Genomic DNA, 27,121 nt, shown 5'->3' with positions numbered 1-27,121 from the left:
GCTGTCAGCACAGAGACTGATGCTGGGCTCAGATCTACAAACTGTGAGATCATGACCTGAGCTAAAGTTGGATGCTTAACTGACTGAGCCACCCAGGCATGACAATGTAAACTTTCTTTTTAAGTTTATTTTTCAGAAAGAGAGAGAGAGAAGGATCAGTGGAGGGGCCGAAAAAGAGGATGAGAGAAAATCCCAATCAGGCTCCATACTCAGCATGGAGGCCGTGGTGGGGGTGGGGGGGATGGGGGGGTTGGGTCTCACGATAATGAGATCATGACCTGAGCCAAAGCCAAGAGTCAAATACTAAACCAACTGAGCCACCCAGGTGCCCCTAAATATAAAATCTTGGAAAAACAAAAGCATTTGTTTAGCACTATTAATCATCTGAGGAGCTTTACTTTAGTAATTAAAGCTGAGGGACCAAGAACTGTCTGCATCTTCTGCCTGGCACTCCCTGTGCTCAGGGCTGTGAGCGCTGCAGCCTGCCAGCTTCAAGCCTGCCTGGTGCTGGTTAGGACAGTGACAGCGCGACAGGCCCCGCGGCGCCCCCAGACAGCCCCACCCTCTGTGATGGGGGCCCTGTCTCCTGACACAGACTCACTGGGTAATAATGCTTTAGGAACAATCACCGTATTTTCGGAACCCCAAAGTGGGATACCCCGTTTGTCCGCAGGATAGGATATTTAAAACTGAAACACTTGCAGAAAATATGGGCAGTGAGCTTGCTGTTGTCAGACCTTCTAAGGTGGGGGCGCGTCTCCTGCCCCATCAGGGGCCCGAGGACAGCGTGTGCCCTTGGCTGCCTCGCTGGCGTTTTATGAGCTGGTTTGAAAGTAGCTAGACCTTTTCACAGACTTTACTGCCTTGTATCTTATTCCTTAATGCCCTGAGGTTCTTTGATGAACAGGCACTGGTGTGGTCAAAACTGACTGGAGAGAAAGACAGAGCGTGAGAGAGAGAGGGAGAGAGAGAGAGAGAGAGAGAGAGAGAGAGAGAGGGAGCGCAGCTGAGTTGAGGTGGGGACTAGGGGGCTCACGACTGAGAAGGAAAATACTGTGGAAGCCCAGGAGTCCCCCACCAGGCAGAGAAAGGGGGATAGAAGAGAAAATAAAGGTGGTCCCACTTGGGTGGGGGTCTTCATGATGTTTCTAGAGTAAAGGATTTGCCTTGTGAGTCTCCTGCCTCGGTCACCTCAGGGAATTTTCTCTGTACGCATTGGGCAGTCAGGACTCTTGATTGCAAGTAACAAAAGAGCCAGCTCGGGCCATCTTCAGCACAAACAAAATGTGTTGACTCCTGTAGGCTGCAATGTGCAGAGTAGGGCTGGTTTCAGGCATGGCTGGACATGAACTTCACTGTGTTCTGGACTCCCCTCCTCTTCACCATTCAGGTCTGTTTCTTCTTTTCTTTGACGGAGTGGGCTTCCGTCTTCACTTTTCATGGTACTAACAAGGTCACAGTAGCACTGATGCCTCTCGCGCCTCTGGTTTCCAGGACACAAGTCAGCTGCCACTCACTGGCCTCTAGCTATTTGGGAGATCTAGTGTAGCGGGAAGGTCAGAGGCCATTTCCACCAAGGTCAGACCTTGCTCTGAACTGCAAAGGAGAAAAAAAATGAAGGGCAATGACTGGGCGTTGGACTTGGTTCAGAAGAATCTCTCTCTGGGGGGTATTTGCACCTGATGTGGAAAATAATGTATGGATTTCCATCACCAAATTGGGAACGGGCCTATCAGACTTCTACATTAGAAAAATGGGGGGGGGATTTTTGCAGTGATTGAGGCTTTCAGAAACACCCTCAGGGCCAGACCCACTGTGGGCAAGGACGTGCTGGCAACACAGGCGCCTGGTGAAGCCTGCTTCTTCTCCATGTCCTCTCTCCAACTGGCTCCCTCTCTCCAGCCTCCTGCCTTCAAGAGTTTCCCCGTCAGGCTTTCTAATTGTGTTCCCTAATTTATCTGACACCGCAACCCAAGGATACAGGCCACGTAGGAAGCCAGAGGGACTTGGTTTAGAATTTCCTGACCAAGAATCCAGAATAACTCAAATTTACCACTAGCCACAGACGTTTGTTTCCTCCCGGAACCTTTAAAATAAAATTGATATTCTTCACGTATCTGTCTGGAGGAAGGGTCTCAGACAACCTCCCAGGGTCACCTTTTGCCCTGAGGCTTGATCAACCACAGCGGTCTGTCTTGGGCTACAACTTCTCCCTGCCCCAGACCTCACCAGCCTGGCTCTTCTGCTGACTGCTGTTAGCAGCCGCCTCCTCCCCCCGAACACGAGCCAGCTGCTGACTTGGCTGGGAAAACCATCGCTTTGCTGCCATTTACCTTGGAATCATACAAACTGAAGCTGATTTGACGCTCTCAGATGTACCAAGAGCTTTCACTTTGCATACTCTGTCTCAGTGGATTACCTAATACCTTCCACTAGGAAGGCTGAGATTACGAGCATTCTTGGTTATCGCTGCATACCCAACCCACCATATCCACCATCAAACACAGTGGCTGAGAACACCAGTTGTCCTGTTTTTAACCACATGGGTTTGCAGTTGGGGCTGTGCCCTCTTGAGGAAGGCTCATCTTGCTCCACGGAAGATAACCAGAGACAATTCAACAGGGGGGCTTCTCTGGGAACTACTTGGATTTCCTGAGAACGTGGTGGCTGGGGTCCAAGAGCGAGCATCCAAGAAACACAGAGTGAAAATTTGCCTTTTTTTCTTTAGGACTTCAGTCTAGAAACTGCCATAGCAGAATTTGTATCAAGTTCTACTGGTCAGACTATCACAAAGCCCAGATAGAAGGGACAGGCACAAAGACTTTTCTACCTTTCACTGAGGGGAGTGGCAAAGAATCAGCGGGCCATGTTTTACAATGGCCAAACTGACATGGGAATACTGAAGGTCCAAGAAGTTTCCTGACTTGTGTGAGATCATTTGAGTCGACATCTTTAGAGGTGACTGTCTAATCTGTTACCACCTTCTCAGAGATTTGCTCTTTATCCATGACCTGATCCCCAAAGCCTGTATATACTCTGGAACTAGGTACCATAGGATTTCCAAGGTCTGTGTGAAGGGTGCCCCTGGCATTGTGTGAGGTCCCCATGTAAGAGTCCCATTGTGACTTGTTCCCAGGAATTTGGAATTGGGATGCAGGCAGACTGGGACTAGAATAGGCTGAGTTTACATTCCTTGAAAACTGTCTTGGGGTCAGGAGATCTACGGGCGAGAGGAGGGGGCACCACTGACCCATGTTTGATGCAGGTGAGGTTATTTCTTTTTCTCCAGGTGTCAGTGTCCCATAAATAAGGAAGGTGAATGATGTTAATAATCTGTGTTCTTGTAGTTCATGGCGGGGTTGGAACGTCCACATGTGGCCTCCAAAAGTACTTTCAGTGTCTTGTCTTCTGGTATTTTGATTCCTGCCCTTGCATTGCCAAAAGACTGAGCATGGGTAAAAGGTGGCTCATTTGTGATTGATCCACAGTCTGAAGCCACTGATCGTCTACTTCAGGGGAGAATGGCTGAGGCTGTGCTCCCAAGACCTGGGCGATGGGTCAGTGGGACCATAGAAAGTTCTAACAGGGCTAGTCTTACCTTGTAGGGCTGTTGTGCAGGCCAAAGGAAATCATGGCCACAGAGGAATTCATCAACCATGGGACACTTCATGACATGGGTTTTGCTCTCATTGCTATATCCTAGTGGTTCTCAACTGGGATGATTTTCCCCCAGGGCACAACTGGTAATAACTGGAGGTTGTCACAAGTGGGGAGGGGATGCCACTGGCATCTAGTGGGCAGAGGCCAGGCATGCTACTAAATATCTTACAATGCACACAACAGCCCCCCGCCCTCCCCAATAAAGAATTTTCCAGCCCCAAACATCAGTAGTTTCCAGGTTGAGAAATCCTGTTATATTCTACCACCCAAGAGAACACTCGAATTTACCATTTACATTGACTCAGGGTTTACATTAGTGCTCAAGTTTGTAATACTGGCCTTTTCTTTCTGGGTCATGACTCTGTCATCTTGAAGAAAGCCCAAATCTCCCTGCCTCTTGTGTTAATGTCTCGAGTCCGTACCTCCTTGCCCAGGATAGGCACACACTACCGCGTGTAGCGGTATCTGGGCATCTCGTTTGACTGCACGTGATGTGTCTGTTCTGTCCCCAAGTCAGCTTGTGCAGGAAACTCACCTTCTGTCTCAATATCCACTCTAGTGGGAGCATGCATGCCCACTAGACAACTTGTGTGTGTACAGTATGGAATTGTGTGTCTGTGTGTGTCAGAGGGGACTGGGATGGAATAAGAGATCTATGATGCAACAATATCCGGGTTCTTAGTTTTCCACCTGCCGTGCTAAAGGGCCACATGTAACTGGAAGAGTTGCAATAATGGGCATCTGAAAAGTAGAGAGTGAGCAGATGTCATTCATTAGAGGCAGCTATGAGAGAATGATATTTTAAAAATGGAATGTTCTGGGGTGCTTGAATGGCTCAGTTAAGGGTCCAATTCTTGGTGTCAGCTCAGGTCATAATCTTGCAGTTTGTGAGTTTGAGCCCCGCATCAAGCTCCACACTGTCAGTGTGGGATTCTCTCTCTCTGCCTCTCCCCTGCTCATTGGCATGCTCTCTCTCTCTCTCTCTGTCTCTCAAAAAAAATAAATCACCTTTAAAAAATGGAATATTCTGCAAAAAAAAAAAGTGCTGAGGAGAAAGTATTTTTCAAACTTTTATTGACCATAACCTTCTGGGGAAAAATCTGATATCATAGCCCCATATACCTATCAATACATATAACTCAAACAAAAGTTTCATGGGGAAAAAAAACGCTTGTTATGGGCAATGCTGTAAGGTATTTTCTTTTGCAAAAATGCTGCAAGTCCACTGAACTAACTCTGTGACTCACCAACGGCTCTGATCTGCAGTTTGAAAACGGTGAGGGGGAAGCCCTAGCGTGGAAGGTGTGCCCACTGGAGGTGGATGTGGATGAGGAGGGTTACGTAAGGCAGTCAGAGTTGACAGAAGTCCCATTTGTAAAAGGTTCCGGTACCACATGATCCTTCACGGTGGTGTCCGTGGGCCCTCGTGGAACAGGGAAATGTCGTCATGCAGGAGCCCGAGTTGTCAGTGAGTACGGGGAGTCGTTGGGGCATCATGGGGAGGGGAGGGAGAGTGGACAAGTTGGGATAAACCTCAGAGGGAGGGGTGTTCTCTGAGTGGAAGCATATTGGTGGTAGAGAAGAATCGCGAGGCCCATGAACTCATGGCTTGAAATGCAGCACGGCGGCTCGGTACAGGTGGAAAATTCTTGTCAATGAATTTGTATTCAGCACTAAGTGAATACAGGAGCCACACACATTCCGTGTCCCATTGCTTTCTTCCTAAGAGCATCCGCGTCGACCTAAAACCTGATGCTAAGCACTTGACACCTACACCTGGGGCACTGATATGATTCACTGCTCTCTCTCCTACTTGACCTTCTGCACAAACATGCAGTGAGCCAGATGCAAGACAGCAATGAAAAAAGGGTGCACATCTGAACTCATTCTAGAGCACTTGAAAATGGTTCTTGATCCCATTGTAAAACAGATTTGAAGGCAAGATTGTCTGCATCAGAGGAGCTTGAAAGAGCCTGGGAATAAGCAAGCAGCCAGGCTATAGTCCAATGATGGAGGACTCGGGTCACTGGACTCCAATTATTGCCTCTGGCATAATGTCCCTGCTTCAAGCCCTTTGGGAGAAGCCTGTGTTTGAAAAGATCACGGTTTATTTACCTCTTTCTGGCTCAATATCCATCTCTAGTTCTGAAAGAGCAAGAAACAGCTAAGGAGGCTGCTATCTCTGCCTCTTGGCAGAGTCTGGAGTCTGTTGGACCCAGGTGTAAATTCTGTTTGGTTGCTCACCAGCTTTCCCACCTAGTTATCTACAGTCAGTTTTTTTTTTTTAAGAGAGAGCGGGGAGGGGTGGTGGAGAGGGAGACACAGAATCCCAAGCAGGCTGCATGCTCAGCATGGAGCTGGACGCGGGGCTCTATCCCATGACTCTGGGATCGTGACCTCAGCTGAAATCAAAAGCCACATGTTCAACTGACTGAGCCACCCAGGCACACACCCCCCATTTTTAATAAAGGGTTCTTGTGACCATTAAAAAATTTTTTTTAACATTTATTCATTTTGGAGAGACAGAGCACAAGCAGAGGAGGGGCAGAAAGAGAGAGACACACACAGAATCCAAAGAAGACTCCCGGCTCTGAGCTGTCAGCACAGCTCCAACTCATGAACTGTGAGATCATGACCTGAGCCGAAGTTGGACACTTAACTGACTGAGCCACCCAGGTGCCCCTGTTAAATAGAATTTTGACCCTGAAGCACACAGTCAAGTACCTGGCTCAAAGCCAGTCCCTAAAAATCTTATTTCTTTTGCCACCTTTCCCTTTCTCCTGCTTCCCTATGGTCGATGGCTTATTCCTTTCAATTCTTTACACTTTTCTGTGTACCATTGCCACAGAACTTTGGTGTTCCTTCCACAAGAAACAAGAATGTATTTTTTTCCATCCCACTGATTGTGGGCGTGGTTACTTGATTTGGGCTTGGCCAGGTGAGTTGCTTCAGCCACTGGGATATTAGCAGATACAACATGAATGGAGGCTTGAAATGTGTTTTTATGGGTGAGCTTATACTCCCGTTTTTTACCATGAGGACAACATGCCTCCCACAGCTCCTGGACCAGGAAGATAAGAGTCCGGTGATGAAGGAGCTTGGAGTCCCGTCCAGCTGAGCCCTGCCTAGGTCAGCTCAACGCTGGCCGATCTGCAGACGCACCAAGGAGAAATTAATGCTGATGCCTGGTGCATTTGAATTGACTCTGCGTTACCGTAGCAATAGCTAATGGACAACTACCTTACCATTTCCACACTCCATAGTAAATGGGGCATATATTAAATAGCACAGAAAGTAACTGTTTCGGGGCAGGATGATGTGAATCCTTGGCACATAGATGAGACTAGAGCTTTTTTGTCCTGTTAAATCGTAAAGACATTTTGAGGTGTCACATGCCGAAACTTCACTCAATCTTTATTTGTGGTGCTACTTCCTGCCAGGTAAGAACGCCAGAATCATCGTTGCTCTGAGCAGGGTCAAAGGATTGCTAATAGAAAAAGGTAAGCACACTTTGTCTGAAACAGGATCGTGTTGATTTCAGAAGGATGCGAGAATTCTTGGGTGAGGTTGTTCGCTCTCAGGTGAGCATAAGGTAGCTTGAGCCATCAATGGTGGGGAAGCCAAGTGAAGCTCTTTAGTGCATGGAACAGGGTGGACCAGAGAGGCTCCGCGTCACAGGGCTCCAAGAGACTGTGTTCACAGTGGCCCCATACCAGGTAGGGTCCTTTCCACTCTGAGCACCAGTGAGCTGGTGGCGTGATTTTCATGGGATTTTGGAACGGTGGGGGTTTGGAACTGATGGCCCAGAAAGAATTCTTGAAGACGTCTTTGGTGCAAAATGTGATTTTATTAAAGCACAGGGACAGGACTCCTGGGCAGAAAGAGCTGCCCTGGGGTTGTGGAGACTGATTGGTTATTTACTACGGAGCTGGGGGAGGTCAGGTCAAAAGGGAGGCCTCCAGGGGGACTTTGATATGCTAAAGAGGACTCCTAAGATACCTGAGTCTTGCTACTGTCGAGCTGAGGTTGTTTTGCCTCTAGTGAGGTATTAACGTTAGGACAGTAGGGGCTTCCTGGAGAAATGTTCTCCTCTGTATTTGCCTCAAGTGTTTGTCAATGAGCTGCAGGTTATAAAGAAGTTTAATTTTACCTGCCATTTCCTTCTTGCCACTGTTCCCACATCGGGTCTAGAGGGGAGGGTGATATGTGGGGCTCCAGGACATTGGGTCTCAACATTCAAGAAGAATTCCAGCCACACTGCACCTCCCAGCCCAGGTAGTAAGTGCCTCCAGCACCATCTCGAGAGAGGGGAGAGCTTAGTTTTTCGGATTCCCCAAGGAGCACAGTGTAAACTGGCCGCTGCCCTGGGCAAGAACAAAACAGGCCCGTGTGGGACATCCCTACAGGCCTGAACTCTGGGGTATTGTTTTTCACCACCTAATCTTGCAGACGACAATTAACAATGTTAGTTAAATCAAGCCATTTCTTCTGGCTCATCTACCCGCCTGCCCTAGGACACCTTCCTGAACCTTCGGTAAAGTGCCCTGCGGAGTTCAGAGGGGCTCTGAGGAGGATGGGTGGGGTGGTCCTTCCAACAAGGAAGCACCTGTTTCCTGGTCACCTGGCAGCAAGCGGCCCTTGTGTTGCTGAGTGCTAGAAGGAGGCGGTTGCAGACCACAGACAATCCCGGAGTCCGAGGACCCTGAGGCATATTTCTCTGCTCCTTAGGGACGCATCCCCCCTCCCCATTAGGTAATGGAGGGCTTCCCCGGTGGACAGAAAGCAGGAGTGCCCCGACACCCTGGTTACAATTCTCTTCCATTTCAAAAGCAAAAATCATTTTTGGCTTTTAATTTTGTGCTGAGAATTCAGCGCTTTCTCATTTTCTCTTTCCTGTTTGTAAGACACTCAGGATAGAGTTTTGTGAGGCCTAATGGTTATGTGTTTTGGAGGCACTGTTTTATGAAAAAAATGTAAAAGAACATTATAGACTTAGGTAGAAAAGCAAATCATTGTTGACTATGAGAATAGAAGGGGCTGGTATCCTACCAGGTCCTGAAGCTTGAGCTTTCTAGCTTCAGGGGACTTTTTTTTTTTTTTAAGATTTATTTATTTTTGAGAGAGGTGGCCCAAGTGGGGGACGGGCAGAGAGAGTGGGGACAGAAGATCCCAAGCAGGCTCTGTGATCACAGCGCCAAGCCCAATGCGGAGCCCGCCCTCACCAACCATGACATTCAGACTTGCGCTGGAAGTTGGACGCTCAATCAGCCAGGTGCCCCTAGCTTCAGGGAACTTCAGCCTCTGGCCACAGTGGTTCAGCTTCATCCTCCTTTTGTCTAGAAGGGTGAGAGAAGCTGGGAACCAGAGCCTCCTCAGAAGAGATGAGGAGAAAGCTCTTCCCTGCGCTTCCTGCGGAGAAGGCCCTCAGTGGCCCTCCACTGTGCACAGCCAGGCGCCCCGCCAACATGGCCGCAGGCTACGTGCTGTGGCGTTACCCTCCCAGGGCGCCGGCCGGGGCATGGCGGATTCACCCCTCCTGACCACAGAGTGAATGGGGTACTCTTGCTGAAGATCTCAGCAGGCAGGTGTCAAGTGTTCCCCTCAGCCCTTTGATCCTCCCCTCAGGGGAAGCCTACTGGTAGAATAACAGGGGGACTCTGTGATGTGCTGGAAGCCTCTCCCACCACTTCCTGTTTTCTCAGGGAGCACACCCAACCCTCCCCAAACACCGCTTGGTCTAAAACAATGTCTTCCAAGGCTTCCTTTTCTCGAGCTGTCTACAGCTCACCATTTTTTTCAAAAGAGTTTATTTATTTATTTTGAGATAAAGGGAGAAAGAGAGAGAGCAAGAGTGGGGGAGGGGCAGAGAGAGGGAGAGAGATGATCCTAAGCAGGCTCGAATCCACTGTTCAGCGTGGAGCCTGATGCAGTGCTCGAACCCACGAACTGTGAGATCATGGCCTGACTGAAACCAAGAGTCAGACGCTTATCCAACTGAGCCACCCAGGTGTCCCCAGTGTATGATTTTTTTTGAGGTAAGAAATGGTCATTTGGGCTTTTTGCCCTGCAACCTCAGGGAGAATAAAAAGGAGGTGGTGGGGGATAGAGTAGGTGCTTTACTGGGTAGTTTTGTAGGCCTTAGAAAGGACAAGAGAGGAACCAGACCAAGCGTGAAGGTCTAGATCGCAGGAATTAATGCATGGCTTTTTGCATTCATTTATTATTAATTTGGGGTCAATTGTTTCCTACTGTTGTTTGCTCCAGGAAAGCCCGCTTGGCCCATTTAAGGTCCTGTTACCGCCCCTTGTTTATGACAGATCAGGTCAGTCATCCTGAGCAGCAGTCCTGTCAGGGAGGCATGAAATGAGGTTCTGTGAAGGGAGTTGGGGCTCCGTGACCAGGAGCGAATAGGAAAGGGTGCAGGAGGCGCACACTGGATATTTGCTCCAGCAGCAGAATCGGCTTCTTTGTCCATCATGGGATTACATTCTTATGTGGAATTTAAGAAACAAAACAGATGAACACAGAGGAAAGGAAGGAAAAAGAAGATAAAAACAGACAGGGGGGCAAACCATAAGTAAGAGACTCTTAAATACAGAGAATAAACTGAGGGTTGATGAAGGGGTGTTGGGTGGGGGGAATGGGCTACATGGGGGATGGGCATTAAGGAGGGCACTTGACAGATGAGCACTGGGTGTTTTATCTAAGTGTTGTATCACTAAATTCTACTCCTGAATCCATTATTACACTATATGTTAAGTAACTTGGATTTAGATTTAAAAAAAAAAAAAGAATGCAGCATTGAACATTTAAAAAAATTTTTTTTAATGTTTTATTTATTTTTGATACAGAGAGAGACAGAGCATGAGAGGGGGAGAGAGAAGGAGACACAGAACACACAGAACCGGAAGCAGGCTCCAGGCTCTGAGCTAGCAGTCAGCACAGAGCCTGAAGCGGGGCTCAAACCCACGAACGTGAGATCTGACCTGAGCTGAAGTCGGAGGCTTAACCAACGAGTCACCCAGGCACCTAGCATTGCACATTTTCTAAGGGTACCTCTTTATGCATACAATTATTGTAAAACTATGTAACAGACCAAAGTCATAAGAGTGTATGTATCTGTGCTTGGGAAAAAGCTATTTATTATTAGCGTTGGGACTTAGAGGGATCTTTAGTTTAGTCTGGCATTTGTTTGTAACTTGTGTTACCATAAAATAATTTGAATTAATTTAAAGATTGAAGAGAGAAAAGAAAGGTCTAGGTCAACTTGTTTAATAAAGAATAAAACTAGAAAAAATGCAAATTAGCACAGGTCTATCTCCGATTCATCATAGATTTAAAATGTACTATTTAGGGGTACTTAGTCAGTTGAATGTCCAACTTCAGCTCAAGTCATGATCTCAGGGTTTGTGGGTTTGAGCGTCGGGTTGGGCTCTGAGCTGACAGCTCAGAACCTGGAGCCTGCTTCAGATCCTGTGTCTCCCTCTGTCTCTACCCCTCCCCCACTTGTGCTCTGTCTCTCTCTGTTTCTCAAGAATAAATAAACGTTAAAAACTTTTTTAAAATGTACTATTTAACATACCCTGTATGTTTATTACTTCTCTTTTACTCAAATACACAATCCTATATAGAACTTGAGGAAAACTTAGGAAGGATTATCATTGCCTAAAATAAAGCATTCAGTTGAGCCATATTGAATGTAAACACCATTCAGTGTTGACTGTTGGTTCCATAATTGTCAGGACCACTATGGGCCAGTTATTAATAAATGTCTCTAATTTTTATGCCCCCCGCCCCCCAAAAATCTGCCATCAGAAGGGGCTTTCATAGCTGGGCCACTTCACCACTAGATTCAATAATGAAGTTCAGGGCATGAGACAGTGGAGCACCAGCCTGTGTGATGGAAGGTGAGGCTTCAGGAAAGGTCTGGAATATGGAAAGTGGTAACAGGCAAACCTGGGTGTAGGATCCAGGAGAAAGAAGAACTGAGCCCTAGAGAGGCATAGAGAACATGAAACATTTGTGCCAAATGAGATGGGAGGGCAGGTAGAGAATGGACCAGAAAATGTGTCACATCCACCAGCTTGTCTAGGGAGCACAATGACTTTCAGACTGGAGTTTCTTCTCTAAGCACTATTCCTTTCTTTGTAGCCATTTTCAAAACTTGATCTTGGCATCTCAGTCCAGATGCGGTCAGAGAGTAAACGAGGCAAGCCCCAAGGAGAGAGTGATTTTGTCTCTATCAGCTGGGTCAGAAGCTCTGAGGAGCATGTATCTCTGCAAGGGATTCTGGGAGATCTGAAGTGTTGAATGGTCCTTGACAAAGTGGCCAAAGACATAGTTGTGGGGCAGTCATAAAAGTCATGGGAGACCATCAAAGATGGGTCCTCAGAGCTGAGAGAACATGAATTAAATAAAAGAGCAGAGAGAACATAAGTCAGTTCTAAATTTTGAAAAGGCAAACAAACGTATGACATTGCTCAGTCCTGTTAGGATTTCCTGTATCACGTCACAATTAACGCTCAGGACCGACACGCCGGGGTCTTGATAGCCACAGAATGAGAGTGTGCTGGGGCTTTGCCGACCACTGCTGCTCTCTGGTATCATAAATTGCCTGTATGTCCAAACTATGGAAACATGTTCTATTTCTCACCGGATGCTTCAGGCTCAGAACACACGGAATGAGCACATCCTAGGTTGGCAAAGCGAGTAAAGGACCCGGGGCTCTGAACGGGAGGCTGCTGAGACCTGTCAGGGAGGAAGAGGGTGTCTGGTGATTGTCAGGGGCAGAGCAGAGGTGAGCAGTCCTCTGTTTCTCCCCACAGAGAGCAGGAGGAGCCGTGTTCTGTGGCTCCTTGCTTCTTCCTAGCCTCTTACGCCTTCCTTCTCACCCACACTTAGAACAGGTGCACTTCCAGGGTTCCTGGATGCCTCAGTCGGTTTAGCATCCAACTCTTGGTTTCTGCTCAGGTCATGATCCCAGGGGCATGGGATTGAGTCCTCTGTGGGACTCCTCACTGAGCATGGAGCCTGCTTCAGATTTTCTCTAAACCCTTCTGTCTTGAAAAAGAAAAAAAAAAAAGAAGAACAGGTATATTTCCTGTCCAAAATTCCCACAAACTATTGGGCTCTGCCTGCAACCGCTGTTCTTAGTCCCTGTCCATTTTGGGCTCATTCAGCTACGCTGCCCTTAGCTTTTTATCTCATTAGAAACCAGCACTAATGGGAACAAGGCATATTTTTGTTGTTGTTGTTGTTTTAACTACAGAGAAGCAGAAAGTACCTATGTGTCCTTCACCAAGGAATATATTTTTAGATCGCTTCCAAATGCATCTTTTTTCCCCCAAATTCCTAGATTTATTCTTGGAAGCAGCCCCCCACTGCGGACTTTACTTCTCTTCTTGGTGGTGCCTAAGAGGATTGCTGAGTCAGAGTCCCTTGTTATCTGTTTTGTGTTGGGGAAGGACGCACAGTTCTCTTTGCAAAAGAATATTGAACTTGTGAAATGCCCTTGTTTCAGTGCTTTGTTGTTTCAGGTGAGGATTTGTTGACCAAATTCAAAGTCTTGTTTTTATTTAATGATTGTTAAAAGTTTATTTATTTTGAGAGAAGGAGTATATGCATGTGTATGTGTGTCAGGCTAGGGGGGGGGGCGGGGAGACAGGACAGAGAGAGAAGAAAATCCTACGCAGATTCCATGCTGTCAGCACAGAACCCGTCACAGGGTTTGAACTTAGGAACCGTGAAATCATGATCAGAGCTGAAATCAAGAGTCAGGCATTCAACCACCTGAGCCTCCCAGGCGCCCCTTAGTTGACCAACTTTGGACTCTCTGTAAGTTTTCCGAATACGGATTTAAGGATCTTCAGCACACACCCCACACCCCCAATGTGAGCTCATCCCTCCCTGCTTGGACATCTTGGATGGTTCTCACACCAAAGCCCAGCTTCTTGAGCCCTACCAACAGGGCCCCTCACGATTTAACTACAGCCACGTTGTCAAGCTCCCACTTGTTCCTCCGTGACCATGCACTCCACACTGCACGCACACCACCTTGCAGCCTCCTGCCCACACTGGCCACCCGGTTCTGCACTTTCTTCTCCCATTCGGGGCCCTCAGCTGGGAGCTTGCCTCTGTCCCATCCTGGGCTCCCAGGCACTGGCATCCCTCCCAAGTGAAGTTTGTGGCTTCCTTCTGTGCTTCCACGCTTGATGTCCCTTCACTGGGACACCCACCATGGCTCCTTCCAACTGTTTGCTTGTGTCTACCTTCCTTGAGTGTGAGCTCCCCGAAGGAAGGGGCCAAGTTCTCATATTTTAATTTTATTTTTTAAGTTTATTTATTATTGAGAAACAGAGACAGAGCATGAACATGGGAGGAGCAGAGAAAAGGGGTGATACAGAATCTGAAGCAGACTCCAGGCTCCGAGCTGTCAGCACAGAACCTGATGCAGGGCTTGATCCCATAAACTGTGAGATCATGTCCTGAGCTGAAGTGGACACATAACCAACTGAGACACCCAACTGCCCCATCATTTTTAATTTAAAATTTTTTTAAGTTTATTTATGTATTTTAAGAGAGAAAGAGAGAGCAAGAGGGAGGAGCAAGGGGAGAGAGAAAATCCCAGGCAGGCTCCGCCCTGCCAGTATAGAACCGGAGGCAGGGCTTGATCCCACGAACCATGAGATCATGACTTGAGTTCAAATCAACAGTCAGACGATGAAACAACTGAGCCAACCAGGTGCCACCTGACTCTTAATTTTAAATCTTCAGTACAGAGTCTGGCCGGATCAGGTGCCCAGTGCTTATTTGATGAATAAAATGAACAGTTCTACAAGGGAAACTTACCCTTAGAGAATAGAAAATTAGTGCTTTTTAAATGGACATACATCCCTGCGGGAGCCCGATGTTTGGGAAGGGACTCACCCATGGTCCTCCCCTTGCCTAGCTCGCTTCTGGCCAAAGAGGCCGTAATTCCAGGGTGGTCACCAGTGCATCTCCCAGTGATCTGTTTCCTTTTACTAGCTAACGGGAACTATATGCCATTGTGTATTCTTTCTTTTGTCGCTCTTGGAGGACAGGATGTGGAGCGGTAAGCCCTGCTTTCTGGTATAATTACTCTATGATTGTTCCATCACCTCCCCCTAGTGCCTCTCGTCCTTCTTGGTTCTTGCCCTCTGACATTTGATTTAGAGATTGTAGAATTCTTTCATAGCTGAGCTTTTCTTTGAAAAGTCACATCCCTTTGGAAGCAGGTGGAGTATAAATAATAAATAAGAGAGAAACATATGATATGATGCTTCATGATCGCCTTGCCTGCTAGAGCAGGAGGTTTGGCACCCTGTTTGTGGGTGGGTGCTCCTGGCCCCCTGAGGCGTACACTCTGGATTCTTGGTCACCCTTGGTCACACGGGAAAAGAGGTCTCCGTCACTGTTCATATCAAGGCCAGCTCGACCTGGGGAGAGAGTCCTTTGCTACATTACGCTTCAGAGCATCTCACAAGTTTCCGAGAAGGTGTTCTATGCATGCCATGAATTCATCTTTCCTATGAACTGTCCACCTTGACTTGCCTATCAGGTGCTTTGTAGGAGACTTTGAAAAGGTGGGGTGATTTGAAACTGTTAGGGCTCAGAATGATCACTTTTTATAGCATCTCTGGACACACAGACACACACACACAGATTTATAAACAGCTTCAAGGGGGTCAGGAACTCCAGTTTAAAAACTCATTCTCAGGACTCCTGACTTTGGCTCAGCTCATGATCTCACAGTTCATGAGTTTGAGCCCCGTGTTGGGCTCCACACTGATGGTGCAGAGCCTTCTTGGGATTCCCTCTCTCTCTCTCTCTGCCCCCCTCCCCTCTCTTTCTCTCTCCCTCAAGAAATAATGTCACTATCTGTGATATTGAGCCCTGAATTGGGCTCGTGCTAAGCATGGAGCCTGCTTAAGATTCTCTCTCTCTCTCTGCCCCTCACCCCCTCTCAAAACAATAAAAATACAAACCCATTCTCTGTATGATGGCATAAACAAGATGTTCCAGGTAGGGGATGACTACAGATTCATCAGGGCTACCTCATATGTACATGAATAAATATGTGAAAAATGCCAAGTTAATGTTAAAAAACAGAGCCGTGCAATGGGTTTTCATTTCCTTCTTTAAAACTGTCATAACTAAAAAAAAGCATAGTACTGACACGAATACCAACACTAATCAGTGGAAGAGAATGAGGAGAGGGATCCAAGTGAATTCAGAAAGAGTGTTTGATAAAGGTGATGATGTCACTCAGCGTCATCCCACAGGAGCAGAGCCACCATCAAGGATGTGAGATAGTTGTAAAGGATTGATGACTAAGACCTCAAGCAAAACTGGAAGGTCACTGAGAAGCCTAGGTAAGGCTACGGCCTCTGTTCTTAGCGCCTGAGTCACCAGAAGGCAGCCAGGAAGAAAAGCGGATGTGGAGCTGGTCAGAAAAAGGACAAACCTGGGTAAACCAGTGAGGATAAACTGGAATCCATGAGAAACAACTGAAACCTGGGCGTGCATCTTCCCACCTTGATGTAGCTGCCGGAGCAGCTGGTGCTCTTTGCTAACGACCTATGTATGCCTCTGGCCCAGAACTCAGTGAGGAGCAGGAATCAAGTGTTGAGGCCCCCAGCCAATGACATGCGAAGCACCTTGCCCTCTACAATGACCTTCAAAGCATAATAGCTGCCCTGGGACCTCCACCTTGTAACTTTTTCTCATAGTCGTTCCGAACCCAGAACCGTATGGGAAAGGGAATTTGTGGAAATTGAGTTCTAGAGTTCAAAGTCATCACACTGATGATACAACACAGTGGAGAGGGCTGCGTTACTTAATACATAGGGTTACAACAAGTTGTACCTGTCTGGAAGATAAGAAGCTTCAAGCCTCGCCTAATGCCCGTATACAATTAAATTAAGAAAATGGAGAAAATCCATGGAAAAAAGAGAAAACATTCTCTTTTTTTTCTAAGCAAATGGAGTTGCTTAACTTTACTCATATTCATGAATATGGACACCAAAAACAGTAAGACTTTTTACCTACAAGATTGATGAAACTTGGAAAGGTGCAGGCCATCAGGGTGCCTGGGTTAAGTCAGCTAAGCGTACCCACTCTTGATTTTGGCTCAGGAATGACCTCACAGTTCATGGGAGTTGAACTCGGAGCTGACAGCACAGAACCTACTTGGGATTCTCTAACTTCCCCCTCTCTGTCCCTCCCCTGCTTGCTCGCTCACATTCTCTCTCTTTCTCAAAATAAATAAATAAACTTAAAAAAAAAGATGGAGTGCTTCCAAGAGTGGTTAGCATATGGGGAGAAGGGTAATCACATTTGTTAGTGGTTGTCATGGACGAAATGTGTTCCTCCCCAAATTCTTGTGTTTCAACCTTACCACTCTGTGAAATGGTGTCGGGGGTGGAGCCTTCATCAGTGCTGTTAATGCCCCTATGAGAGCCACAAGAGAGCTGGTCTTTTCTCTGCTTTCTGCCGTGTGAAATTACCATGAAAAGTATCACCCTGAGCTTAGACTTCCGGCCTATAGAACAGTTGTTTTAAACCAACCAGTTTACGGTATTTTGTTAGAGTGGTCTGAGCTGACTAAGACTTTGCTGTCACTATGGGGGCGCCTGGGTGGCTCAGTTGGTTAAGTATCCAACTTTGGCTCAGGTCATGCATGATCTCATGGTTCATGAGTGTGAGCCCTGCGTCGGGGCTCTGTGCTGACAGCTCAGAGCCTGGAACCTGCTTAGGATTCTGTGTCTCACTCTCTCTGCCCCTCCCCCACTCGCTCTCATGCTGTCTCTCTAAAATAAACATGAAAAGTTTATATTAAAAAAAGACGTTGGTATCACTATGAATCAAAGGAGCATTTTTGAGTGATTTTCAGAAACACGGGCATTGAAATTCATGTACCTTTTTGTAATAATGATCCAATTTCTTAGAATGGAATGAATAAAAATAATGTCAGGGTTTAAAAAAATTTTTTTAAATTTTATTTAATTTCAAATTAGCTAACATACAGTATAATCTTGGCTTTAGGGGTAGACTCAAGTGATCCATCACTGATATATAACACCCTGTGCTCATCCCAACAAGTGTCCCCCTCAATGCCCATCCCCCCCACCCATCAACCCTCAATTTGTTCTCTTTTTTATTTATTAATATAGTTTATTGTCAAGTTGTTTCCATATAACACCCAGTGCTCATCCCAACAAGTGCCCTCCTCCAGGCCCATCACCCCTTTTCCCCTCTCCCCCACCCCCATCAACCCTCAGTTTGTTCTCAGTATTTAAGAGTCTCTTGTGGTTTGTCTCTCTCCCTCTCCTTAACTATTTTTACCCCTTCCCTTCCCTTATGGTCCTCTGTTAAGTTTTTCCTGTTCCACATATGAGTCAAAACATATGGTATCTGTCTTTTTCTGTCTGGCTTATTTCACTTAGCATCATACCCTTGCCTTCCATCCATGTTGCTACAAACGGCCAGATTTCATTCTTTCTCATTGCCATGTAGTATTCCATGGTATATATAAACCACATCTTTTGGATCCATTGGTCAGTTGATGGACATTTTGTTCTCTGTATTTAAGAGTCTCTTATAGTTTGCCTCCCTCTCTGTTTTTACTTCCTTTTTCCTACCCTTTCCCTATGATCATCTGTTGAGTTTCTCAAAATCCATATATGAGTGAAATCATATAATGTCTGTCTCTCTCTGACTGACTTAGTTCACTGAGCATAAAACTGTTAGTTGCTAAAGATATAGGTTCAGATTTATGAATTATAGCCTCGTTACCTTGGGGACAACTAAATACATCATGCTAAGTATTTGGGATATTTATAACATTATGAAGACCAATACCACTCCTCAATGGATATCTGGTTAGTGCAAATGATGTGATTAGCAATATATGGTGAATCGAAATGAGAGAGATTCCATATTTGAAAAATAATCCTGCAAAAGAAAAAGTTGGGGTGGGAGGCACATGTCTAATCGTGAACAGTGGTTGCAGTGTGTGTGTGTGCGTGTCCGTGTCTGTGTGCGTGTGCGTGTGTATGTATATACAAGAGGATCAGGCGGCCCAGGGAAAAACAATATTATGTGCAGATATTGATCATGTAACATGTGCTTCCTCCAGAGACCTTACTGTTTCAAGAAATGTGTCTAAGATTTGAAGACTTTGGGCACCTGCACATTCTCACAGGAGCCATTTTCTATTGGGTCTTTATTTATATATTCTGGGTTTTTTTTTCTCATGGAACCATCCCTTGATGCTACCCCACGCCCAAACACAGGCAGCAACCCCACTTTTACAGCTAATTCCTGCTCATCTTTCAAGACACAGCTTCGGGGCCACGTCCTTCAAGGTCTCCTCAGAGACCCTCCAGTTTCTCAGTCTGTGGAGGGTGTCCCTTCTTTGGCTTCTCAATGGGCCACGCATGTCCAGTCATAGCCTTGCCCCATCTTTTCACATTAATTTCTTGATTTGCTCACTTATCCTGTCCCTCAAATAGCAACAGGCAAACTGTTGTGTGCTGGCTAAATTAAGTTCAGATTTCCTGATAGATATTTTGGGAAAATATGTTGTGTGTGTGCATGTGTGTGACTGTGAAAATAACGCCACACTTCCTATAAGCCTAACACTACAACACCCAGAGTGAGGAAAGTCTGTATTATTACAACTCTGTTTCTACCCACTGCCTTCAAGCACCCCACTCCTCACCATGTCTGATTATAATGCGCGGATCGAGATTTTTTTCCTTCTCACCTGACATCTGGTTTTCTGATATTCTGGGGAAGATATATTTTAATTTTAACATTAAAGAGTAAAAATACATGGAGCACCAGTTGAGGCCCATCAGCCACGTGGAGCATCATGTTTGTTTCAACACGTTCAGGGCCCCAAGACTGCTCAGAGTTGTCACTCAGCCTAATGTGCTCACGCATGGACCAGTGATGTCAGAGTGAGCTCAGTGAATTTTTACTTAGAGCCAGAATGGACCTCCAGAAAAGCTGAGAAAAATCCAGCACTGTGTGCCTGTGTGTGAATCCTCAGGGCCATGTGAACACCACAGGAAAGGGTCCCTGTCCTTTGCTCCCCCATGGCCCTTGGGAAATGGCTGCTGTTTCTTGAGAGCCACTGTGTACAGCACTTTTCTTCAAAGATCTAATTTAATGATCTCAAAAAACACTTACCTTTTTTTTTATGTTTGTTTGTTTATTTTGAGAGCAAATGAGCAGGGGAGGATGGAGAGTGAGCATCCCAAGCAGGCTCCGCACTGTCAGCACAGAGCCCAACATGGGCCTCAAACCCATGAACTGTGAGATCATAAGCTGAGCTCGAATCAAGAGTTGGACGGGTAACTGACTGGGCCACCCAGGGTGCCCCAAAACGTGTCTTTTTTTTAAATGAGGAATTTGGGGGCTCAGAAAGATTAAGAAAGAAAGATTTGGGGTTTTCCCCAAATCCCCAGCTGAAAAGTAGTAATTCTTAAACCACCAAATCAGACTATGCTCCATTCTTCTATCCTTAGATGGCATTTGAGAAACCCTCCAGAGGACAGGGCGATGCCTGATCTGCATGGAGTCTCATCGGAGCACAGGTATACTATGATCCGGCCAGTCAGGATGGCTTTCCAACCTCCCCGGACATCGGCCACCCCAGGTATAGACTCCAACTCCTGAGCTCCAGGCCCAAGTCCCAAGGCTGAGCATCAGAGAGGCTGGTCAGTCTCTGCCAAGGATTTATTTATTTATTTATTTATTATTTTTTAAAAAATTTTAATGTTTGTTTATTTTTGAGAGAGAGACACAGAGTGCAAGCAAGAGAGGGGCTGAGAGAGAGAGGGAGACACAGAATCTAGACACAGAGCACAGAGCCTGACATGGGTCTGGAACTCACCAATGGTGAGATCATGACCTGAGCCAAAGTCGGACCCTTAACCCATCGAGCCACTTGGGCACTCCTCTGGCCAAGCATTTAAATAGGGAATTTATGTGCTTTGGAAGGTCAGGCTGTCTTTTTGGAGTGGCTGCTTTGGGCTCTTGTGTAGATGGTCAGAGAGCAGTAGTCTCTGGAACTAAGCCAAGACAGAGCACTGGAGCCAAGGGGCCCCAGAGAGAGACAGAGAGCACCCTGCTTCTTGACTTTCTAAGTTTTGGGTTCAAGGCCCTCATGAGACCCAAGGAACCTTACATCCAGTATTTGAGATAACCCCATATCCTGATAATGAACTCTGATTTTGCTTAATTGAATCCTGATCATACATCATGTTAGTTTGGTTCTCAAGTTGTACTCTATGTCCAGAAGTTTCCATGCCTCCTGATTCACCAATGCTGGGCGGAAACTGCCATTAGTCACCATGCCTTCTAGGAGATTGCCAAGAGTGATTTAGCCGAATGATGCAGCCTATAGTTGCATTTATTGTGGACTCAGTACACTGGCTCCTACAATGGCATCTACTTCCTGTCTCACTTCCTCATGTGCAAATATGTGCTTTGCCCCTCAGTCTACACTTATCCCAGCCTTTAGGGGATATGGATGTTTTACTGTCTCCACATTTAGTGGAGCTTTTGGCTCTGAAGCCTGAGCCTGGGCTTTCAAGAGTACATCTGGTAACTGTCCAACTGTGTAGGCGTGCGTACTAACTATGGAGGACATCTTTCTTTTTAAGATTCTGGGGGAGTTTTTGACCTATGTTGGGTCACCTGTCCACTCCTTGTTTAGGAGAGAGTAAGCAACCTTCATTTATGACCCCCATCAAGATCATAATGAAGGGGACACCAACTCTCCAAAAGGGAAGTAGGGTGCTGTTATAAAAAAAAAAAAAAGGCAGGGAAACATGGTGTCAAATGTCCACTGGTTCCTGAGGCTTTTACGTGTACGTTTGGCTCATATTCACATGTTTCCTTATTATACTGAGGCAAATGGAAAGGGTTGCTTTCTTCTTTCCCCACCTATCCTGTAGGCTGCCTTTAAAGTTGTATTTCCCACCTTCATATGAGATTTCCTGTATTCATTTAAATCCAACACAACATGCATTAAAAAAAACATACAAATGAGTAGGTTGGCTTTGTAGGGTCCCTCCAGGGCCTGCCATGTCCTTTAGCATGAGCTGGATTCCATGAAACCCTAAGGAAGGCTATTGTGCATGCCAATCTTCTTATATTGATTTGGCATCTCGTGTTGTTTTTTTTTTTAAAGAAATATCTTGCCTAGAATTTTTTTTAAGTTTATTTATTTATTTTTGAGCAAGAGAGAGTGGGGGAGGGGCAGAGAGACGGGGAGGGAGAGAATCCCAAGCAGGCTCCACACTGACAGTGTGGAGCCCACCATGGGGCTCAAACCCACGAACCATGAGATCATGACCTGAGCTGGTATCAATAGCCAGAGGCTTAACTGACTGAGCCACCCAAGTGTCCCTCATGGTTTTTAAAACTCTTAGTGAAAAGTCCTTAAGTTCTGGGGTTCCCTCTTTTCCTGGGCAACAGCTGTATCCCAAAAGGCAGTCATTAAATGCGTTTTGGTGACCGTGAAGGTTCAGAGACCAACTCTCCTCAAAGATCCCGAATGAGAAACAATGGTATTATTTCCAGCTTGAAGAGGTCTGCTCCCAGAACGTCATGCTCATGCAGCCCCATGATGGTGAGGAAAGGCAGGTGTATGTGGTCGGCTGGAGCCGAGACAGAGTCCAGCACCACCTGTCTCGCTGGCTGTGTTGCCTTCTCCAGGCTCTCCCCAGGTCCTTGCGCAGAGGTGGAGAGAGACCACTCCCGAGTGAGGACCTTCGCAGGAGCTCGCAGCCCCCTCCCACCCTTGCGCCCACAGACACATCCCCAACTTCTTTAAGCCAGCGAAATGATTTTCGTCTCAAATTGTTGAAGAAGTGAAACTTGAAGCTTTGATGCCTTATTTATTTTAAAATCAAATTTAACTCCTTCCCACACAGCCCAGATGTTCCTTCACTTTGCCTGTTTTGATTTCCACTTGATGGCCGGGATGAATGATGGAAATTAGGACCAGTGGAGGTGTCCTTGCAAACAGCCTCATGCTGCTGAGGGATTCCTGACCCGCAGATTTCCCCATCTCTTCTTCCAGAGCTTCCCTGCCACCTCTAGGCCCCTGGTGATCTTGCCCCTGAACTTGGGAAATGTGTAAGCCTGCTAATTCAGGCATCCTCCGGCAGCCTGCATATGCCAGCACATCACAGAGATGGATGAAGAGCCAGAATAAAAATAAACCTAAAATAAATGGTATTTGAAGACCTTGAAACAGATTAATTTAGACGTGGTTTGAAAAAGAGTGGGTTGGCTTTTTTTTTCTTTAATGTCTTAGCTGGGATTTGGGGATTTTTCTTTTTAATGATAGAGCAGGAAGTTCAAACTCTATCCCTTTAATTTCTTACTCTAAATTGCTGCAGAGAGTAATGAAGGCTCAACTTGGCTCAAATATTTTTCCTTTGTGCAGATCGGGCACTCAATTAATGAGAGGACACTCCGGCTGCTGGGTAGGAAAGAGATTGTACTCTCCTTCTAGCTCCCACTGCAGAGAGGGGGAGAGGCAGATATTAAATACTGTTCAAAAAAAATTAAATAAGTAAAGAGGAGTCCTGGTCCTTGAACTACCTCTAAGAGATATCATATTACATTTTTTCAGGGTTTCCTAGGAAACCAGTTCAGTGTAAAAACGTATTCTTTGTCTTCTGCTCTTTGCAAAATTGTTTGAACCATCATATCTCATAAAAGGTTGCTTCACAGGCAATTTCAACAGCATTTAAAAAAAAAAAAGCTTAATCTGCAGTTTGCTGCACCAATCAAGACGCTACACCTTTATGGGGGGGGCTTGAATGCTTGATTGTATTTGCTGAAAACGGATAAGATTATGCCATTATTTCTGAAGCGTCTGTGAAATAAAATCTTGTTGTCTTTTTCCCTCCAAATCATGAGTCTTCCTGCCCCTCCAACACACCAGAGTTGCACTAAAATATCTCCTAAAATAGTTTTAGGAGGTTCTTATCAGCACTTAACACAGCAGAGCATTGACGAAGGAAGAAATAAACCTCTCTCTCTGATATTCAGCACACATGTGCTTGTGGGTCCCCAGTGTCACCACCAGCCCAGAATCCCCTAAGGCCCGCTCTGCAGTCATGATCTATATCACATTACATATACTGCATTACATGCAGACATTACTATCATTACGAAGTCAATTGTTATGATGGTTTTGCAAATAGTGGAGGTTCTTGAATGTACTGTGGAGTGGGGGAATCTCCTAAGGGTCAAGGATTTAGGGAATTGGAAAGCTTGATTGCTTTTAACACTTGAGACTTCAGCTCCTAGCTTTATGTCCTCTGTGCAAAGCCCTCGGAAACCAGGATGGGCATCTCCACAGTACTGACGTGGACTGATGTGGACATGCACAGACGGAGTTTCTGTGGGGTGGGCTGCATCTTGTTGTCTGGGTTATTGGAAGTATCCTGAAGGGATTAGTCTGATCCCCATCCCTGATATCATTAATCACCTACAGTGTTGGCTATCTCTTGGTTTCTAATGGGCATTCTTAGTCATGTTGAAAAAAAGAAAGGATCCTCTAGCTCACCTCCCTTAATAAGACACAGGATGATTAAAAGCACTGGCTATGGGTTCTACCCAAATGTACACCCTAGGTCTGCCAATTACTAGCCCAGTGAATGTGGGAAAGTTCTTTAACTTCTCTCTGCCTCAGTTGCCTTACCTTTCCGAAGGAAAGAACAAAGGGGAGGATTCTCATAAGGACTGAGGGGGCTGATGCTGGGGAAACACATAACCCAGTGCTTGGCATCTGGTGGGGGCGTAGGATCCATGGCCACGGCAATTCCTTGGCACCAGGCTCGTTTCTGTATGGATGTTTGTGGAGACTCAACCCTTACCGGCTTATGTCTGATGCTAACGTAGTTTAGCAAATGATTGGTTGTGCACCTACGACTTATCCAGCTCCGTGTGGACTATGGACTTATAAATGTAAAAATAAATAAATAAGTAAAATACAATTCCTGCCCTTGATATGCTAACAGGTGAATGGAGAAACAAGTCTTTCCAATGCATGGTGGTGCACGTCCAAGATCTCAATGCCTTGACCAGGAGGAGAGGGGGAGGGCGCTGTCAGGGAGCTCAGGGGGAGCTTTCTGGAGGCAGGGCACCTAAGGCAGGTGTTGACGGGCATGTGCAGTGGCCGACTGAAATTTATTTTTGTAAAGTGTGTCTATGCATCTATGCCCATATGCCCATATTATTACATGTATGCACTATGCAATAAGATTTGTGGGTTCTGTGTATGGAAGGTGGCAGATTACTGATTTCCTCTCCTATGTTTTATTTTTATTTTTTTTAATTTATTTTAGAGAGAGCACGCAAGTCAGAGAGAGGAGCAGAGGGAGAGAGAAAGAGAATCTTTTTAAAAAATTTTTTTAAATGTTTATTTATTTTTGAGAGAGAGAGAAACAGAGTGCAAGCAGGGGAGGGGCAGAGAGAGGAGACACAGAATCTGAAGCAAGCTCCAGGGTCTGAGCCATCAGCACAGAGCCTGATGCGGGGCTCCATCTCACCAAATGTGAGATCTGATTTGAGCTAAAATCAAGAGTCAGACACTCAATTGACAGAGCCACCCAGTCATCCCTCCTTCCTATTTTTAAAGTACTACGTGGTCCCAAATGTTAGCAGATCCTAAGGCACTAACATCTACACTTCCCAGCCTCCCTTGCTGCCTGATGTAGCCATAGCTGTGATGATACTTCTGTCCATCGGATGTCAACTAAGGTATTTCGTGCCACTACTGGAACAGCCCTTAAAAATGGTGGGGTATGGTCCGCCCACCCTCTCCTTTGCCTTTCCTGTTGATGGAGAAATTGGCACAGTGGGAAATGTCTTGGATCATAAGATGAAAGCCACACATGGGGGATTACAGAGCTGCCCCACCAGTGACGGATCGTGTGCTATGGGGCTGTTACTTAAGAGTAAAACCAATTTCTATCTTTTGTTCAGCTGCCTTGTTCTGGGGCTACTTTGTTTCCGAAGTTAAGTCTGTATGTGGTAGATTGTGGTATCAGGCAATGAATTAGGAACTGGGTTGCCGGCTTCTTGCCACCAAATCTGCTGCAAACGAGCACTGTGTTTTTGAGCAGTGTCCCAAAATGATATCTTCATCTCCAGAATGAGGGGCTTTCAGCACCATGAGATAATGGTTAGCACTTGCATTTTTGGTATGGTGCTTTACTCTTTAAAAAAATTTTTTTTTAATGTTTATTCTTGAGACAGAGACAGAGTGTGAGCCAGGGAAAGAGGGAGACACAGAATCAAAAGCAGGCTCCAGGCTCTGAGTTGTCAGGACAGAGCCCAACACAGGGCTCGAACTCGCCAACTGTGAGACAATGACCTGAGCCAAAGTCGGACGCTTAACTGACTGAGCCACCCAGGCGCCCCTCTTTATTTTTGTTACAAAGTAGGTTTTTTTCCCTCTCTTTTTAAAAGTTTATTTATTTTGAGGAAGAGAGAGTGAACACAAGCAGGAGGATGGCAGAGAGAGAGGTACAGTGTGAGTCCCAAGTAGGCTCTACATGGTCAGGGCAGAGCCAGACATGGGGCTTGAACTCACAAACCATGAGATCATGAGCTGAAATCAAGTCAGACACTTAACCAACTGACCCACCCAGGTGCCTGTGTCACAAAGTAGTTTTTCTCTTAAAAGTCTCAAAGTCTCTGGCCGGGAGATGGGGATCGGCTTGGGGCTAAGCAGTACCTCCAACCAGGCCAACTGCAGCTGAGATTCTGAGATTGGCATGGCTCTGGGCCTGGGCACGGCAACCGTGTAGGCAGGGAGGAGGGCTGTGAGTGTATCCGCTCAAAGAGCAAGCAGATGGGCAGTGCAAGGCCTCCAGGCGTCCTGTACGGGCGCCCAGGAGCCCAAGCCTCATGGACAAAGGGGGTGAGGGACCTGATAGTTTTGTTCTTTGCAGTGCACTCTGGGGTCCGTTTTGGAAGCCAGAGAGTCCTGCCTAGAGGCACCAGTTCAGGCTAAGCAGACAGGACTCTTCCAGATGGCAGAGGAGGCCCAACTCAGTGATGGCCCATCCTGTTCTCCCCAGACCAGCCGTGGGGGGATGGGGGAGGAGGGCGGCACCGAGGTGTTCAGAGCCCCCCCCAGGCCTCCATGTGGGCGTCCTGTGGCATAGACGGAGGCTATACGTATTACAAAGAGCCGAACTCTATCTGGCCAAGTAGGGCTTTTGTTTAACCAGGTCTGGCTGGCTGCTTTTGTTGGCAGATAAGGAGTATTTAGGGGAGAGGAAAAAAAGAGACATTTTCATCAGCAGCAGGATGGGGACTCAAAGTCATTTATTTAATTTGAAGATTTCGAGGACTGGGATTTTGTGTCTGAATGCCAAGTTGTAGAAGAAGGACATGGTGG

At 46.4% G+C, this 27,121-nt stretch overlaps 1 protein-coding gene and 1 long non-coding RNA gene across 3 annotated transcripts in view; one reads left to right on the top strand and one right to left on the bottom strand.

The window, feature by feature from the left end:
- Window positions 1-318: 318 nt before the first annotated feature.
- Window positions 319-27,121, bottom strand: part of SEMA6A (semaphorin 6A) — a 163,913-nt gene continuing 137,110 nt past the window's right edge. The window contains exon 20 of the mRNA XM_029941563.1: window positions 319-1,596. Within this exon, the coding sequence (XP_029797423.1) occupies window positions 1,580-1,596 (17 nt within the window). The 3' untranslated portion in view covers window positions 319-1,579. The remainder of the gene's footprint in view (window positions 1,597-27,121) is intronic.
- On the top strand, window positions 3,163-22,862 carry LOC115293866. 2 transcript variants are annotated; one of them, XR_003909636.1, is made up of 4 exons: window positions 3,163-3,265; window positions 7,101-7,160; window positions 20,214-20,344; window positions 22,629-22,862. It is a non-coding gene; the product is annotated as an uncharacterized LOC115293866 (long non-coding RNA). The 2 variants fall into 2 exon arrangements; XR_003909635.1 differs by lacking the exon at window positions 7,101-7,160.

Source organism: Suricata suricatta, chromosome 6 (genome assembly GCF_006229205.1).
Source record: "Suricata suricatta isolate VVHF042 chromosome 6, meerkat_22Aug2017_6uvM2_HiC, whole genome shotgun sequence".
NCBI lineage: Eukaryota > Metazoa > Chordata > Mammalia > Carnivora > Herpestidae > Suricata > Suricata suricatta.
Note: the sequence above shows the minus strand (reverse complement) of the source record. Positions and strands in the feature narration are given on the sequence as shown.